The sequence below is a fragment of the Melospiza georgiana genome, chromosome 3, assembly GCF_028018845.1.
Source record: "Melospiza georgiana isolate bMelGeo1 chromosome 3, bMelGeo1.pri, whole genome shotgun sequence".
NCBI lineage: Eukaryota > Metazoa > Chordata > Aves > Passeriformes > Passerellidae > Melospiza > Melospiza georgiana.
Window position 1 is genome coordinate 55,428,014 of NC_080432.1, and position 18,769 is coordinate 55,446,782.

An 18,769-nucleotide genomic window follows, 5' to 3' on the forward strand; every position below is an offset into this window, starting at 1 on the left:
CAGCTCCTCCCGGTCTCACTCGGCTCCGCTCGGCTCCTCCCAGCTCCTCCCGGTCTCACTCGGCTCCGTTCGGCTCCTCCCAGCTCCTCCCGGTCTCACTCGGCTCCGTTCGGCTCCTCCCAGCTCCGCCCAGCTCCTCCCGCTCTCACTCGGCTTCTCCCGGCTCCGCCCAACTCCTCCCGGTCGCCCTCGGCTCCGCTCGGCCCTCGGCCGTTCCCGCTCGGCCCCGCCCCGCGGTGACGCGCTCAGCGGGCGCCCGGCGGGAGCGCGGTGCCGGTGCCGCTCCCGCATCCACAGCCATGTTCCCGTCGACTCCCGCCTCGCCGCGGACCCCAGGCGGGTCGGCCCGCAGGCCCCTGGGCAGCGCCGCACCCAGCCCTCTCTCCCGGCCGGGCGGCAAGAAGGGCCTGCCGGTCGTGGCGGCAGCCGCCTCCCCGGTGCTGTTCTCGCCGGCGGCGCGGAGGAGCGGCTCCCTCTCGGCGCGGTGAGTCCCGGCCCGGCCCGCTGTTGGGTGCCCGAGCCAGTGTGGGGTACATTACAGTTCTGTACATTAAAGCCGTACATACGCTGCACCACGTGTTCGGCGTTATGGGTACCCCTCATTAGCTTTTGAATTCGCGGGTTCCGCAAATATGTCCCTGTGTGATACAAGTATGATATATGAAAATTATAAGAACTTCTGTATTTATAAGGAAGATAAAATAGTCAAAGTTCAGGCATTTCACACCCACCCCTCTTCCCACCTTCTTCCCCTGTCTTCTCCCTTCCATAGAGATCAAAACTGAGATACGGCATGACCCCAGAGCAGTTTCAGGCTTCATAATCTCTTTTCTTGGGAGCAGCTATTTGTTGTGTAGTTGAGATAAAGAGGATAACCCATGTTCAGTTTTGGAGAACTTTTACTTCAAGCCTGCTTAATAATTTTTTGCTAACTGGGTGCAAGGATTGTCCACTAGCTATGAATCAGCTTTTGCTATTTCACGCAGGGAGGTCTGAGACATCATTGTGAGGAGAAATAAAAAGAGGGCATTAACTTGTAAAAGCAGAGAAATTTGCCCACTTCATTGTGTTCAGAAGACAATACAGACATGGTGAATGTCTTTATTCTGTAGATAACCAGAGTGTAGAGAAGTTGAACAGTGAGTTTGTTGCTGGTGGAGTAATGCATATTCAAAGTCAGTTCTTTAAAGAATTTGATGACAGCTAGTGACTTGTAAGGAAGCCAGCAAGTTATTGCTGTAGGTGGTGTTCCCAGAGAAAGCATATTTATTTTACATAAATCTGTTTCTAAAGAGAGACTCATGAAGTAAATGTCTGCTGAAACTGATGAATAAACAATAAAAAGTTAATTGTAACTTTGTTTTGTTTAAGAGCAACTCCTACCAGAGTTATCCAGCTTCCTACAGCAACTGAGACTATTAACTATGATGTTAAGGCTTTTGGATCCTCTCTGCCTGTTAAGGTTATGGAAGCCCTGAAGAAGGCTGATGGTAAGAACTGATGTTATTTTTCTCCATGAAAATTGACAGATCAGAGAATTCTTAATGTGTTGTTGATGCCATCGAAATGCTGACTTTACAGGGGAAGCTAAAATGTCTGTGCCTTGCTTTGAATCCAGCCTGGTTTTCTATGTAACAATAATTATAATAATACCCATATGGGTGTGAATCCATGATAATACCCTTCAGGTGCTGCTCATGCAATTAATTGTGAAAAAACAAAGGTATAAGGAAAGCTAATAGTAGGTTTTTAGTAGCTTTTACTAATTGATTCTTCCTTACCTTTTTGATTTTGCTGTGTCCTAGAGTGGATGCTTAATACTTTTCTTTATTTCAATTCCCATTTGTTATCTCTTCCAAGAGCCCTAGTCATGCAAACCTTTCCCTGAGGTAAAGAAATTGGTCTCCTGAACAATTTTTTCTCTGTGGATAAGTTTTTCCTTTATAGTAGATACAAGAGGAACCAAATATGTATTGTAAAAATTATGTTAAAATTGTTGAGCGATTTACAAAGCTATTATAATCTACTCTAAATACATAGAAATGGGTTTTGGGGTTGTCTTCATTCTCAAAGTTTGAGGGTTTATGAAACGGATTTTTAAACTAGGTGTAGTAATTTGATATGTTAATCACATAGATGGAAATTCTAACATGAAAACTAGTTTAATAGAAAATGTTTCTTATTTTCATGTAAGAATAAAAGTTTATTGGTTTAAACATTACTCTACAGTGTTTTAAAAATCTGAATGCATTAAAGAAGTTACTTTTTTATGTAGCTGATGACCAGCTGAGCGTTCAAGTGGATGAAAGTGGATGGGCCTGGCTTGTTCATAAGGAGAGGCTGATTATTTGGAAGATTGGTCAGTCTGCAGTAGCTAAGGTAACTAAAGGGTCAAGAAGGAAAGTCTGTACTTTATAACTATTTCAACTATAGTTATGCAGTTATGGGGCTGGGGTTTGTCTGGTTTCCCCCAAAAAGAAGCAGGATTGATATGAAGTCATGCTCACAACAGTAACTGAAACTGAAGCTTTTGAGAGCTTTTTTATAATTTTTATATCCTTCTCTTCAGTTTTAATTTCACCTTGGCACTAAGATTAATTCTTCATATTTTAGTAGGTATGGCTCTTTGGTTGCATAGTCTTGATAAAGATATTTTGATAATTAAAATCTAGTTGATATGTTATGGATTGGTTTAGGTTATTCTGGGACCAATTTTCAATTTGCAGCATGCCCCAAAAACACGGTTCATTTCAGAGGTACTGAACATATGTTTCGCCTAGATTTCTTAGGTCAAGAATTTTTATATCCCTCTGGACAGTATTTCTTTCAGCATCATTTCAGTGATGGTCAGAGAAAAACAAAATCAAAGTTACAAAATCAGTTTCTTTCAATCAGGACAATGTATGTTCATTATGCAGGTCCTGCACTTACAGGGGAGTGTCAGGTGTACACATTCTGGCACCCGAAGAGATTTTTCAAGGGATTAAAATTTTTCTGGTTGTTTAACTTCCAGGGCATGGAGGAGTGAATGTTTCCTCTCTCTACCCTGTTAGTACCTAATAAATTCTCTCAAGCATTTCTAGTTTAATATTTTTTTAATGTCATGTTAAGGAATAGTCAAATAATCCATTATTGCTATGTTGTGAGAAACATTCAGAAATAACTAAAGAAAACGAGTGATATTTTAAAATTTCAAGATGTTTTTTAGCTGTTTGCTGGTTGCGACAACCTTCTTGAAATTGTTTCATGACCTTTTTTTTTGGTTCTCATACAGTGTCTTGGTTAGTTGAAATGTAGTTTTTAGCAGGGTCAAAAAGTCCAAAGAATTTGGACTTTGAGGAATAAGTTCTTCCAGTCCCATATTTATTATGACATTTCTTTCTTTCTTCCAGTTATCTCTGTGCAAGGAATTGCAGCTGCCACCCAGTGACTTCCAATGGAGTTCTAGTTTAGCAGCTATATCTTGTCTCAATTCTTCAGGTGAAGCACCTTCTCTTCAGGTGACCAAATTTTACATTTTAGTGTGTTTAAAAGTGGCATAAGAATAACTTTGAATATATCCTTTTTTTGTGAAAAGGATATATTCAAAGTATTTGAAAACATTTGATGGTACACTATTCAGAAGGTCAGGATTGATAGTTGGCAGTAAATATCTTTGAAGTAAACAAACTTCTGCTAGTCCTTTTAAATTGTACTTTGTGCATCCTATAGGATCAGATTAAATAATAGTTTTTCTAAGGATTACCTAAAAATGCAATAAACTCAGAGGTGTTGTGTTAACAAACACAGGGGCAATCAAAACTGGGGTCAGACCAAGTGCAGTTTAAGTGCTGGCTGAAAACATTGCTCAGTGGATTAATTCCCAGTATCCATAGCTGAGAGGCAAACCCCAGCACCCTCCCTTGGCTGCTGTCTGTAAGGAATTTGACACTGGAAGGACAGACTTGATCTGTCTTGACTGATGAGTTTCCTAAGTGGTTTTTTCCCTGAGTTACTGTATTGGAGGGTGAGGTTCAAAGATCAGTTGTGTTCTGAAAGTGTGTTAACGTGCCTGTTACTATCATTCATGAAAAGAACCTCTCATTTTCAGCTTAGATTTCAGTTAATACATGTGATGCTCTGATAAAACTGGCTAAGAAGCTGTGCAGCACAGAATATGTAATACGATCTTTTCTTTTGATTTGTTGTTGTGTTACTCTTCCAGATGATAAAATGCAATCTTAGTATTTTGGGATTATTTTATAAAACCTGAAATGTTCTGACTTAAAGAGGAAGTAACACACCTAACCCTAAAGCTTTATTATATTTTTTGATTTCATCATTCTTTAACTTCTGAACTAAAAGTCAATGTCTAGTAAAAAATTGGTTTGAAAACTCCAAGGAGCTCTATAACGATTCCCCTACAGTTCTTCTACTGTTCTGTGATTTTTACTTTTTTTTAACAACCAGTTGATTAAGTACAATGCTTTTCTCTAAATCTCTACCTGAACAGTCTCTTGCTTCACACTTTTAATTTGGTATCTGTGATTTCCTGAGCTACGTTGTAGGCCTATGCCTTTGAAAAGAAGAGCTGCCATGTGATTTGATATTTCTCTTAAAGACACTAGAGCAGTTTCTTTGCTAAATTATGGTCTGTATTTGAAGCCTTCCATAGTAGCTTTTAACTATTGGCATCTGAAATTCTCCACAGGCCCCTTTCTGGTTTACAATTGTAAGTTTTGTTTGCATTTCAGCAGCAGACCCTGAATTATCAGGAACAAGAACCAGTAGAAAAAGTGTTCAGTAGGAAAATAAATATGTATAACATTCCCTGCACTAATTAAGTTGTGCTACAGAATGTTTTTGTGATTCCGTTCCAGGTCTATCTGTGTGTATCCATGTGTATTTGCTACTTTGTCATGTCTTTGTCAACCACAGCCTTGATGTGTAAAATAAGTTAGAGCTTTAGTCTGATTTAATATTATTATTATTATTATCATCATCATCTTGCCTGTTCTCTTAATTGCTTTTTCACTTCAAGTCTCTGGCAATAATGGTGGCTACCAGTGAAGGTTCTGTGCGCTACTGGCCCAATCTTGCACATGAAGGATCCTATACAGACACTTTCACAGACTTTGGAGGCTCTCTGTGCAGTTTCCTCACAGCAGTAAAGGTAAAACAGTATGATTTATATTAAAATACCGGTTTTATTCCTAATCTAAAGGTGGAAAAGTATGCTCTACTTTATTATTCTTAAATCTGCAATAAATGTGGTGCAGGTAACACTATTTTTTGTCATTAGGTTCCAATGGTTATGTGAGAGTTTAGTTCTGTTTATTAACTGAAATTGAATTTCATAGATAAAAATGTTACATAAAGCTAAGAAAATGAGTCTCTGCCAGTGTCATGTACTGATGAGATGTTTGTCTTTTTCTAAGGATGCCTTGTGTCTTGTTCAGCATTTACCCATATGAGCTGTCATAAGATTTTTAGCTGACAGTAGAGTTTTCTAGAATGTGATTTTTATTCTTTTTATTGTGGTTGCTTTTTTTTAATGTAGGTGCTTTCTCTTTTTTTAGGGGGGAAGCTTTATTTTATCATCTTCCAGAGGTCAGCTAGTCCGGTTGATACCTGATAGTTCTGGCAAGATTCATCAACATGCCCTGCCACAGGGGCAGGGCATGTTTTCTGGAATTGGTAGAAAGGTTTCTTCTTTCCTGGGTATATTGTCTCCTGGAAGTGATGCAGTGGTAAGCTTGAGAAGCATTCATCTTCTTTAATTTCTCTTTGTAATTTCTAGCCTGTGTTTTAAAAAGGAAAAAGAAAAGATTGTATAAAGATGACATGACAAAAAACATGACTCACTCAGCTCATTTATGTTACTTGTATTTCTTTGAAATTTGAAACAAAAACAGAAACCAAATAAATCTGTATGTTTTGTGAAGGCAAATGCTGGCTTACTTTTTAGCTCTGAATAAAAGGCAACTTTGGAACAGTAGTCCTTCCTGGGGAGTATACAATGATTGCATGTCCTGCCCCTTTCTAGTGATAGCCTCATTACTAATTGAAGAAACCAGCTTGTAATTCTTTCCTGATTTAGCACTACCAAGGGTTGATGATTGGCTTGAGTTTTGTCAAGGAACCCCACAGAATTTGGGTGGGGAAGTACAATAAATGTTTTTAGTGTAGGTGTTCTTTTATCTATAAAATTAGACTCTCTTGGAAGTGATCATAATGCTCATCTTGAGTGCAACTTTTGTAGATTGCCCAAGGAAGTGACTCTTTGTGGACTGAGGGTGGTTTTGATTTTTCTGTCCAAATATTCAGGTTTTCCTTTAAATTTTTTAGCTTTTTCATTTTTTAAATGCAGATTTCTAGTGTTCTTTGGGATAGAGAAAGATCAAGCTTTTACATGCTGACAACTTCAAATCTAAACAAATGGGAGATTGATGATTCATCAGAACGTTACATTCTCAGCTGGGATATCAACAGGATCCTGAAAGAACATATTACAGATGCAATTTGGGTAAGTCAGCCCAACTGGAAAGAGTTAGTGTGTTTGTTTCAATTGATAGCCTGTTTATATTGAGTTACACAACAGCTGTATTTCTTTTTTTAGGGATCTGAAAGTAACTATGAAGATATTAAAGGAGGAGTAAATATACAATACATGGATTTGCAAGAGAATCGGTAAGGAAGTACACTTGCATCTGGTAAGACCTTCATTAATGACATAAATCTGTTTTCCTGCAGAAACTTCATGTAAGGAATTGCAATTTAATTTTACTGGAGTGGAACTGTTGATAAAATAAGCACCTTATATCAGTTAATTAGGTTATCCTATATTTCATGCTATCATCTTTTTAGCTTTACAAATCCTTTACCTGATAATAATTCCCTTTACCTTTTTTTGTGTCATTTTATCAGGATTGTGTATTTGTTTTGTCTTGATTTTACAAAGACAAAAAATAAGCAACTGTAACTTGTTCCAGCAGATGCAGGCAATTTCGTATCTCTTGCATTTGAATTAATTACATGAAATTAAAATTGTCTTGGTTCAGTTTTGTACTGCAATATAAATGCTGTTAATAAAGTAACCTGGAAGAACAAAAAGCGTGTTTTTTCTTTCTAAAAGAGTAAAAGATTGAACAATATCTAGTTGAGATTGTAGTTAGAATTTTTTTTTTTGAGTGATAATTTTTGAGCAAGTAAAACATGTAATTATCATCTCTCAATGGTGTGGTGTCTGTTGTTGAACAGTGATGGGCTGGTCATACTTGCTGCAGCATGGCATCCTGGAGATCGTCCGTGTCTTGTCTACTACACTCTGATAACCGTAGAAGATAAAGGCTGTCAGATGTCTGATGATGTTGTTGTGGAGGTCACACAGTATAATCCAACTTTTCAGGTATGCTGATGGAGGTTCTGATACCAGTTTAAGATTAAGTTCAGAGTCAGGTTTTTGTCTAAAGGAAAATTGGCTTCCATTGGAAGCATGTATTTGTAATACTCTGAGGAAAATGTGTACCAGCATCTCTTAATGTTTAATACTAACTGTATGAAAAGTTTGTGCTTTGCATTTTAAGTTATAAGATAAAACCCTCAAAAATAAGTGTAATCTGATTTTTTTTTTTAATTTTTGTGCTGTCTTTGAAAGTCTCTACAGAGTGATTTTATCCTATCCTACTCTTGTAGGATATCTTATCCTATCCTACTCTTGTAATCCATTTAGAACAGATCTCAAACTCTGAGACTCTTGTTGTTGGACACAGAATTATGAGATCTCTTTTTTGGTCCTTGCTGGGCAGCTGGCTTGCTGAGAGGGGAGGACATTGGTTGTGTGTGGAGTACATTGTTTGACTGTGTGTTCTGGAAGCATAAATCTGGGGATTAGATTGCTTTGGTAAACTTCTCCCACTCTTCCCTCTCTCCCCACTGCCTGTAATGGCATCTTAAAGCTCAAAGGTGGAAGAAGAGTGTGAAAACTATTGAATAATTGATCTGTTTACTTATCTCTCTATGTGAAATTATCAAGAGTGTAATGCATATGAAAGGGGAAAAAACCCCACGATCTAAAATTTTAGGGCACATTGAAAGTGATTTTGTTTGGTTTTTTAGGTTGTAAGTTACATCCATACCTCATTATTAAAAACTAAAACAAGTTCAGGAGCATGGATTAGCATTTAAAATTTTAAACATTTAAGGGATTGATTACATATGTGATATTGTCTGTATTCATCACTTTCAGTCAGAAGATGAAGTGTTGTGCTGTCTGGTAGTCCCAGATTACTTCAGCCATGCTGCTTACCTTTACAAGGAAGATGAAGTGTTTGCTTGTTCCACTGGAACTGGCAGAATTTCCTTACCACAGGAAAAAATCATATTTGGCATACAAGGTAACTTACTATGGAGGGAAATCACATTTTTTTGGTACGTCTTGATTCAATATTTTCACAGTATTTAGATATCTCAGAGAGCAGTGTCATACTTGTGCTCCTTTATTAAATGTTTCAAGGTGACAATGTCTCTTGAGTGTATGGAGAAGTGCTGATGTGACAGCCAGTCACGTTGTTACTCTACAGTGTTTCAAATGAAAATGAAGCAGATCCCTGTTCTTGGTGTATGAAAGGATGGGAGATTTTGCTTCTGGGGCTTTTTCCTTGGTTTTTCCCTTTCCTAACGTTCGCTGTGGGTTGATATTTTTCCTTGAAGTTAACTCAATGCCAGATGTTTCTAGGTATGTCATCCATGACCTTCAGAGGTGTTTTCAAGTACAGCAGGAACATCAGTCCTTAGGTAGAATTTGAATTAACTGAATCTTGAAGTTTTTCTTTGTTTCTTCTCTTTTCTTTCCTTTTTTTTTAACACTTGCAGTATCTGGAAGTCTACATCTAGAGTAGCAAATAGTTCCACAATTTTTCTAAGTCAAGTTCAGTTATCAATTACTGTTGGTTTATTAATGACAGAAGTCAATAATTGTTTATGAAACTCTTAGGTGTTGGCCTTTAAATAAAGCGGTAATTATGTGCTTGCTTTTTTTCCCCTCTCCTTATTTCAGGAGATAGTATTTTAGGAGCAGGATCCTGTAATAGCCTTCCCATCTTCTTTGCCAAAAAAAGTGGACTTGTCACTATCTTGTCCAGGGAAAATATTTCTGTGCTTCCTGAAGACCTGGAAGATGCCCTGTCCTCTTCTATTGCTGGACCAAGAAGTGAGGTAATGGTTGTTTGCTTGCCTGTTGAAAACAGGGTACAAATAAAGTGATTTTTTATTTTTGAATTTTCACTGTGGAATTCTTTGCTTGTTTGTGTTTAAAACTTTTTTTTTAAATAGAAATTCAAACACTTGTAATGAAGGCAGTTTTCAAAACAAAGTTTTTTACATCTGCCAGTTTGAGTAACTTTTTTTTCGTTTGTTTCACAGTTAAGGTTTCCATGAAATTTGCATTTTTTCCTTATAGGTGTGTTGCTGTCAATCACTAGGCCTAATATAACACTATAATCAGTTGATATTATTAACTGATATTTTAGTGGAAGTCCTTTGTGTGACTGGGCTGATGAAACTGTGTTTTTCTTAACAAACTAGTTTCTAGTTTAGTTTGTCTGCAGTTAAATTGTTCTTGTGGGTGATAGTTCTCAGGAATACCTTTTGAATCCTGTCAGAAATGGTGGGTTTGAATCTTCAAATAATTATCATTAAAAATCAGATGGGCAGAGTAAGCTGGTGTAAGTTCCTTTGCAGATGGTGTGAATTTTGGTCAAATCTCTGTGTGACTTTCATTATAACCTATCTTAAAGGTTTATGTTTGACATACTAAACACAACTACTTCCAGGTGGTAATTTTATTTTAAATCTCTGGCATTGCCACTTTAAAAAATCGTTTTCATTTCATAATGAAGATTATTATTTGTCTTGCAGCTGAAGTTTTTTTTTTTTTTTTTGCATTTTCAGAGTCCTGCATTTGATGCAACTGGCAGGCTAGAAGTTATAGCTCAAGAAGATAAAACCAAATTATTGAAAGCTGCTTTTCTACAGTACTGCAGGTAGAAATCACACTTCATTTTTGAGACTTTGTTTGTTGTTTTTGAATGGTATTTGAGTACTCTGGTATTTGAGTAAGAGATTGTCTTGGTTAGGATATTCCTGTGCTATTTTAGTTGTAGTTTTTTTAATGACACACATCCTAATTAGGAGAGCATTAAATGCAACTTGGGCTAGTGTAGAAGGGATGTGTGCTAGAAAGGAGCAGACTTCTGTAATTTCAATCATTTGTCACTTACTCTGTGTAAATTCTATGTTTGTGCCAGTGAAACAACTTTCAGCTTTGCATTTTGACTTACTTATTCTTTAATAAGTGGTGTTTTGTTGTTGAAAAAAACTTTTTTGTCCTCATTTTTATTTGCCTAGCTGTTTTCAGTAATACTTTTAAGTGTACTTATGGCCATGAATATTGACTGGTATGGCAGACTTTGGGCAGAATGATTTTTTCTTTTAGATTGGCTGATATGGAAGAATTAGTGGAACAAAATACCCTGTTTGTCAAACTATCCTGATTAAAACAATTGAAGTGTGGGGAGGCATGTGATGCTCCTGAAAGATTTGATGTTGAGATGAGTGATGGAAGCAAAGAAGGAAAAGCAGAAAGAAGATAAACACATTTGTAGGCTTAGATTAATTATATTTAGAGGGGATTGTTGTCAATATTTATGTATTTAAAAAGCAAAGTGAACAACCCACACACCCTCTTAAGACTAATCTCCTTAAAGAGTTTTAAAACTTGGAAAGAACAGGTTCAAGATAAGAAGAGGGTAGGAGTGCTTTTGCCATGGAACTTCATGTGAGGTAAAAGATAAGGAAGGGGATTAGACAGAGAGAATAAAGATACCAATACAAGATCTGTAAACAGGCACAGAATTTAGACAAATTCTGTATGTGTTCAGAAGTGTCATTAAACAGAACCTGCTGAACATGGCTGGTATAGCTGTGGTCTGAGAGCATAGTTAACAAATAGTGTTATTGAGGATATGTACAAGGGGCTTGGAAACAGAAGGAAGTGGGAGGTAGTAAGGTAGTAAGAAAAAAAAGTATTAATATCTAGTAATGTATTTTTATTTCAATAAAAATCTGGGCTATATGTATGAAACTAGTAGAAAATAATAATTTTATGTATATAGTAGTTATTCTGGAATTTTTTCCAGAAAAAGTTGTTCTGGTAAAATGAATGGAGCAGTATTCCACAGAACATATATAGCAATTGGCTTGTCCAAATGGCCAATGAGTTGATGCAGACCAAATAATGGAAGGTTGTGCAGCCACTGGGAGTGTAAAGCGTACCAGCTGCACAGTGAGCTCTGGCAGCTTTGTAGACCTGGTGATCTTTAGAGGAGATAGGAAGTTCTGTGGAAAGTCCAAGTTGACCCTTTTTGAGGGCACTTCATGATTGGAAGGAGCTAATAAAGTCCCATGTAATTTCCTTAGAAACACATCCTGCTGGGTAGTAAAGATGGGACATAGTTTTTAATAGAAGATTCAGTTTATTCCAGTTTTTCAAAAGCATCCTTTGTTTTAGTTTCCCTTTGTGCAATTTCTGGATGCACTGCTAGGTTGTTTGTTTTTCTGTTTTTTTTTTTTTAATTCATAGACATCTTGGTCATTTAAATGTTCAAACTGACAGTTTCATGAAAAATATAAATACCTCCAGTGCTGGACTGACAATATCCCCTCTCAGTCAGAAGACTATAATTTTTTAGTATATACACAAAATCAAATATACACAAAATCAAATATACACAAAATCAAATCCCTGGGTTTTGTGTATATTGCATAATTCCTACACAGAGGTACAGCTTCATACTTTGAAGGTCTGTGTTCGGTTGCTTCTTGCTCTTTTACTTACTGATATGAATAAGAGGGGATTCTTTGAAATGATAGGCAATAAAAATAATGCATTATATTTGCTGAAGCATTTTCCTGAGAGCCTTTATGAGCTTCCCCTCTATTGCCATTAGGGAGTGCTTGAGAAAATGACAAAATTTTAAAGCAAGCAATAGAAATTTAGTGACTTAAGTACTAGATACATCCAGGCTTAGCTCTGTGTGATGAGTCTTTTCTCTTAAATGATAATAATAGAGGTAATAAAAAAAAGGTGCCTTGACTCTTGGCGTGTGCTTTTTTGATTTATAAGTTGTACAGCCTTCTTGTTTTTAAAGAATTGGAGTACCTTTTATCCACAGTTAGTTTAGAGAGAGTTCAAAAAATACTTGATGTATATAATCTAAAGGACTTCATAAAAAGTGAATCAGAAAATCCTGTTAACTGAGGGGTTTTTTTTTTAGGATCCTGTTGGTTGATTGTATTTAGCATACTTTATTTCATTTATTTCAGGAAAGATACAGTCAATGCACAAAGCATGGTAATGGAGCTCTTTCCAAGTAATGCAGACCTGGAGTCTGATGCTGAGCTGGATAGAGCAGTAACTCAGATCAGTGGGGACTTAATGGATGATTACCCTGCCTCTGATCCAAGATGGGCTGAATCTGTACCTGAAGGTAAATATAACATGTTGGCTTTTGAGCTTTTTGGTTTGTGGTTTTGTTTGGTTGGTTTGGGGATTTTTTTTAATTGTTGTTTTTTTGGGGTTTTTTTTGTTGTTGTTTTCTCTGAAGTAGTCTCTCTAACATTCTAGATAACATTATACTTTAAGCTTTGCAAAGAAGGCATAAGTGTCCCTTGCCCTCTATCACCACTAGACACATTTCCACAAAGACTTAAAGATGCATCTTTTGGTATTACCAGATAAGCTTGCAGTCTGCTGCGATTAGTTCTTGACTACACAAACAGCAAGGAAACACAAACAGCAAGGAAAAAATATTTCTGAGAAGGGTACTTTGTGCAAGGATCAGGTTGTGTTACTCTATAGCATTTCTATGATTCCTTGTGTAATTTTGAATAATTTTCCAAAAAATGGTTGTGTTAAGAGCAAGAGCTTGTTTGTTCATTGTTAGCCCCTTTGTCAGTGTGACTGCACAGCTGTTCACCTTGGATCCTGGGTAGAGTGAACTGGTATTCCTCTGGGACTTTTGTATTTATATCTGCCTGAAAGAGGACTAGAGAAATTGGTTTATGGGTATTTGTTGTACATAAAGCATTAAAGCAGACATGTTTTTAGCAAGAAACTTCTTTGTTCATGTATTGGTGTCTCTTAAAAGTTTTAATTTGAAAGTGGCCTCAAACCTCTAGGCAGTAGCTGCCAGTTACAGAGTAGAGGCTTAGTTTGAAAGTTCATGTAAATAGTTACAGTTGGATGATGTTTTGTTGTTTGTGTGGGGCAGCCAGTTGGAAATTGTTAGGCATCACATCCTCACTATTTTCTGAATCAACTTTATTTTTAATTTGGCAGCCTGTCTGTGCTTATTCCTGACTAAAGCCAGAAATGAAAATTGATAGCTTCTTGGAAATCGTCTTGCTAAGTTTGCTCAGTGATAGCTTTTCCAAGTTTTTGTCTTGATATTATAAGCAGACTTAGTTTATACAAAAAATCTGGATGCAGAGTCAATTAGATCTATCAAATAGATTAGAGCCTGCTAACACTGTAGCTTCTAGTAGCTGTGGTCTAATGCATAATAAATTTAGCAATAGCTAGTCCACCACAAGGATAAAAATATAAGTCTGGATCCTACTAAAACTAGAATATGCTCGTGAGTTGCTATTTTAGCAGCATAATGAATTGAATATTTCAGAATACTGCTGATCTAAAGATACTTTATTTCTTCTAAAAGCTTTTCTTCAGCCATTATAGAGTTGAAAAAGATAGAGTAAAAATAACATGGTAAGCAGTATATAAATGTGTGTGCATATACTGTAAAAAGTACCAGTGTGGTACTACTATAAAAATTGACAGATTAGTTTAACTCAGAGGCACAAAACATCCAGAAATTAAGATATAAAGTGCTCTGACCTAAGATTTTACTTTTTTTAGAAGCAGTTGGTTTCAGCAACACATCTCTCATTCTTCTTCATCAGCTAGAGGATAAGACAAAAGCACACTCATTCTTCATTGAGTTTCTTCATCAGGTAAGTCCTACTGTTCTTGTGGTATCAGCACACAGTTTATTACTTTGTCTTGATTCCCTCTAGAACACTGTTTAAAGTGTATGGGGTGTTTTGTTTTGGTGTCTTTTAATAAAAGGTCGGTGTGTTTGAGCGTCTGGGCAGTTTTCCAGTGCGAGGGATGCCGATGGCCACCCGACTGCTGCTCTGTGAGCACGCAGAGAAACTGGCAGCAGCTATTGTTCTCAAGAATCACCACTCCAGGCTGCCTGAGCTGGTGAATGCTGCTATACTGATTGCATTGAACAAAAGGGAATGTGATGTTCCACCAAGCCTTACCCCTGCTGATGTGTTCTTCAGGGAGGTAAGAAACCTGCCTTTCCCGAATTACTGTATGGCCTTGCACGTAGTAAATGTTACAGTGCTTTGAAATGCACTTTGAAACTTTTCCCTGTAAAAGTCAATTCAAATTTACACAACTACCCTTTAAATAGGGATAATGTGGTAGTATTTTCCTCACTTTGATGTATGTACTTTTTTGTGTCTGCAGCTGAAACGCAATTTCTGACAAATTTTATGTAGCAGAAGTTACAATTTCCAACTACCCAACATGGATAAGCAATGAAAAGGACAACTGAAATTCTCTGACACATAAGATGCACGCTAAATTATAATTTTTAAGTGATGAACTGAAGATTTTGAAGCTTTCCAGGCAGGAGAGCTGCTTTGATGAGCTGTCCTGGATGAAATTATATTAGTTCAGTCACTTACAATTTTTGTCCTCGCTAACATTAGTCAAGCTAAGTTAGTTCTCCGTTTTCGCTGCGTTCCAGTCAAGTGCTCTGTCTGTCTTTCTTTCTTCCTTCTTAAGAAGAACTATGCACAAAACATTTATTTTTAGGAAGTTTTTTACTGCAGAGAACAATAGTTGCTAAGGGAGAAAAATAAATATAAAAGAAAACAGAAATAATAGTCTGCTATTTTAAAGCAGATATGTTATCCAGTATACTTTATGTAACAAAGATTCTGCTGCCAAATACTCCAGAAGATGATGGAGGAATATGCTTAATGGAAGTGTATGGAGTTGTCTTCAGAAATGAGGATTTTTTTCCTTTTCCTTTCAGATTTAAGTCCAGAAAGAAGGTATTTTTTTGTAGTTTTAAGTATTCGATGAACCATAAGCTGGTTATCATTATGCATTAGGTTAGTTGATACCTATTAATATTTCTGGCTGTTTATGTGGTTTATACTAATGTACTTATTTTCTATATAGCTCTTGTCTTTCAGGTATCAGCTGATAGTGGACATGTTAGTGTTCAGTGTAACTTTTTTTTGTTTCTGTCTTCAAGGTATCCCAGATAGATTCCATCTTTGAATGCTTATTAGAAGAGGAGGAGCAAATCCTGAAAGACATGCCTATTGAATCAATTGAGTGGGCCCAGATAGTTGTCAATGTGAACAACATCATTAAGGTACAGAACTGCCTTAACCAAGATGTTTGTGGGAGGGGAAGATAAGCATTGAAGGGAACAGAAGAAGTTGAGTGTAGCACATCCGAGTTACTGACACGTGAAAAAAAATGAATGTGCTTTTCACATGTCCATATACAGCAGGAAAGAAAAGACAACCTTGGGCGGAATTAGGGATGTTCCTTTTCCTCCTGAGCCACTGTTAAAGATAATTTGAGAAGTTGCAGCTTTGTTGGAAGTTGTGAAGTCATGAATATATAGCAAAGATTGAAGAATTTGTATTTGAGCCCTGAGGTTTCTTGCTCAGTCAATATGTCCCCATCTGTCCAACTGAGAAAGCGGTGTAGAAAGAATGTGGATATTGAAGGAACATTTCAGAATTACAAAAGACAGCATCTTTTTGTGGTCTGTGTGTTCTGAGGTAGACTTTAAAATACTGACATCCTTACCTTTCACTAGGATATGCTACAAGCTGCCTGTCAGTATCGTCAGTCTAGAGCCTCTTTATATAAAACAGGAGAACTTCCAGAAAGAGAACCTGAATATATTCCATGGACAGGTGAGAAAATACTAATACAAGTTCATAAGTTTCAGAACACATGAATTTCAGTCTGAATTTTAAGCTTTCTGTTAAAAGCTGCTACAGGGTTGTCAATGAGAGTAAGTGAAAATTAAGTTTTCATTTGGGGAATGAAATGGGATAAATCCATGAACTCTTAGTTTGTCCAGTACTGGTGATGCTTTTTTAAAAAAATTGCATTGCAAATTTGGCTGTAAAACCACAAATTTGGGAAAGAAAACTAGTTTTAGAATTTTTTTAGATTTTTTTAATGCCTTGGTTCTGGTTGGCAGATCTGTGGGGTACATAACATTAAAATAAATCATAAAATCTGATCCATAGCTGTTTTAAAAGGACTGATGATTCTCTGCTTGCAGAAATGTTGTTTTGTTTTGATGGTTTAATAGTGTGAAAAACTATCAGAACAAATGTTCTCAGAAGCAGGCACTTTCAAATAGTGTGAAAAACTATCAGAACAAATGTTCTCAGAAGCAGGCACTTTCAAATTGATGCTTAAGCTTCCTTGTAGCCTCTACATGTAAAATACTTTCGTTTAGTGCTTCTAAGACAGAAATCTTGAATTCCATATTCCTCCTCACAAAAGCAGGACCCATGCAAACTCTTTTCATCTTATGTTTTGATGACTATATCAAAGTATTTAAATCAGGTTAACAGAAGTCACCTTTTCCTTGTATGTATTCTCTTACTTTGCTTAGAAATAGTGCAAGTAATTATTTTCTTCTGAAAAAAGAGCTGATGTTGGTAGCTGGCAGCATAGATCTGCATAGTTCAGGCTTTTAGTTGGGCTCAGTTTAATATGTAAAACTAGATGGGAGCAGTTGTTTATTGCTGGGGGTGGAGTGATGACGGCATTACTTTGATTTTCAGAACAAAACCATTTATTGGCTTTTTTTCCCTTGTATATTTTTTTTTATTGTACATAGCAATGTTTTTCTTTCGCTTTGCCGCAGATTGCTGCGGCGATTGGATTATTGCTTTAATGTTCCCCGTGTTGTTTTCCCCAGCCTCCAGCAGCCTGCGCGCGGCGATAGCGCGGCAGCACGGCACCATCCTGAAGGTGGTGTATCCCCAGGTGGACAGCAACCTGCGCAGCGTGCTGGCCGAGCAGCTGGTGGCACTGCTGGATTGCCTCCTGGATGGCTACGTGGCTCAGCTGAAGTCCGTGGATCGCCTGGCCGACCAGGAGCGCTACAGCAGCGTGGAGATGGAATATGTGCAGAAGAGATCCGAGCTCTTGTCCCCTCTCCGTGAGTGCTCTCCGTGGTCTTTAGCGCAAAGATTAAATGGTCTGTTTGATGAGGAAATGACACCAATTTGGAGTAAATGGCATCTGTGTATGAATTCTGTTTGCTTTACACAGTTGCTTCCAGAGTACAAATGGCTGGTCTATGATTTAATGAGATAATTACAAAATAAAAGCAGATTACAAGTTAGCATCCAGGACCACATTCCATGCCTGTACCTCTTGTTAGACATCTAGGTGACTGAACTTTCGTCTTCTGCTAACTTGTTGCATTTTTCTGGCAGTTTTTTATCGTGCACTGCGGGGCTGAAAGTAGCCTGTAAATGGATTCTAAATGTTTATATTGTTGCAAGCTGAGATAAACTTATATGCCTGAAAGCTTGTTTTCAGTGAATAGTTACTTTTTGAAGCCAAATTATTTAATAATCATACCCATTGTTTAACATGTTGGATGTGGTCAAGTCCTGAATCAGTAAGCCGTAGAAAAGCTCCCTTTTAAAATGGAAATAAGGTAGTGTAAATTCATTTTAGTAACTTTAAAAAGTTTAAATTTTTTGGCTGAGGTAAATTATATAAATAGTGATGTGATATCTATATATATATAGATAGATAGATATAGATATATATATATCACTATTTATATAATTTAATGATAATATATAACTAATGATAATATTTGAACATTCCTAGAGAAAGCTTCATCAAACTATCATTGCTCATGTTCATGGGTTCTGTTAGCTTATAAATACATTTTGTATCATTATGTTCAATCTAAGGTTCGTATTTCCTTACAAACAGAAGTAAGTCTTCTGCTGACTCTTACATTTTTAACTGAACAAAAAGGAAGATTCTAAATAGTTTCTCTTCAATGCAAGTCCAATTACCCTTAGTTATTCTGTGCCTTTTCAAAAGCCTATGGCTGCTGCTTTTTTGCTCTGTGCATTTAAGTGGCTGTTATTGTAGATGTTAAGTCATGGAATTGCATCCCCCAGTGCAAACAGCAGATGATGTTAACTTCCAGAAGAAATAGAAGACATGATGCCATTTAGTATCCCCTTTTTCCCTCTTGTGCTGTGGGACGGAGGTGGTGGGTCTGTGACCGTGCATGTGCACGGGAGATTTATGCAGGAGGGGAATGTTCTTTGGGAATGTGTGAGTATCTCCTCAATGGCCACACTTGAAACTTGTTTTCATTTTTCTGGTCTCAGACAAAGGTGAGCTCCTTTGATAAAACTTCTTTTTCTTGGTTACTTAGTTTCCCTGGGACAGTACCAGTTGGCATCTGCTTTAGCAGAGAAGTACTGTGACTTTGATATCCTGGTGCAAATGTGTGAGCAGACAGACAACCAGGCCAGATTACAGCGCTACATGACTCAGTTTGCAGATCAGGCAAGTCTCTTCTATTTCCTTTAGCTAGTGTTTCATAATAAGTTTGTACCTGAAATGTTG

At 37.2% G+C, this 18,769-nt stretch overlaps 1 protein-coding gene across 2 annotated transcripts in view; it reads left to right on the plus strand.

Annotated features, from left to right (window-relative positions):
- Positions 1-265: 265 nt before the first annotated feature.
- The window catches only part of NUP133 (nucleoporin 133), a 30,181-nt gene continuing 11,677 nt past the window's right edge, over positions 266-18,769 (plus strand). The window contains exons 1-19 of one of the 2 annotated variants that reach the window (XM_058021343.1): positions 266-484; positions 1,372-1,490; positions 2,276-2,379; positions 3,393-3,500; positions 5,021-5,152; positions 5,559-5,729; positions 6,350-6,505; positions 6,599-6,669; positions 7,240-7,387; positions 8,228-8,375; positions 9,038-9,195; positions 9,931-10,022; positions 12,364-12,527; positions 13,958-14,052; positions 14,168-14,392; positions 15,378-15,500; positions 15,957-16,056; positions 17,082-17,324; positions 18,576-18,709. In XM_058021343.1, coding sequence (XP_057877326.1) covers positions 300-484; positions 1,372-1,490; positions 2,276-2,379; positions 3,393-3,500; positions 5,021-5,152; positions 5,559-5,729; positions 6,350-6,505; positions 6,599-6,669; positions 7,240-7,387; positions 8,228-8,375; positions 9,038-9,195; positions 9,931-10,022; positions 12,364-12,527; positions 13,958-14,052; positions 14,168-14,392; positions 15,378-15,500; positions 15,957-16,056; positions 17,082-17,324; positions 18,576-18,709 — 2,676 coding nt within the window. In that variant the 5' untranslated portion in view covers positions 266-299. The remainder of the gene's footprint in view (positions 485-1,371; positions 1,491-2,275; positions 2,380-3,392; positions 3,501-5,020; positions 5,153-5,558; positions 5,730-6,349; positions 6,506-6,598; positions 6,670-7,239; positions 7,388-8,227; positions 8,376-9,037; positions 9,196-9,930; positions 10,023-12,363; positions 12,528-13,957; positions 14,053-14,167; positions 14,393-15,377; positions 15,501-15,956; positions 16,057-17,081; positions 17,325-18,575; positions 18,710-18,769) is intronic. The other variant, XM_058021344.1, reaches the window with a different exon arrangement.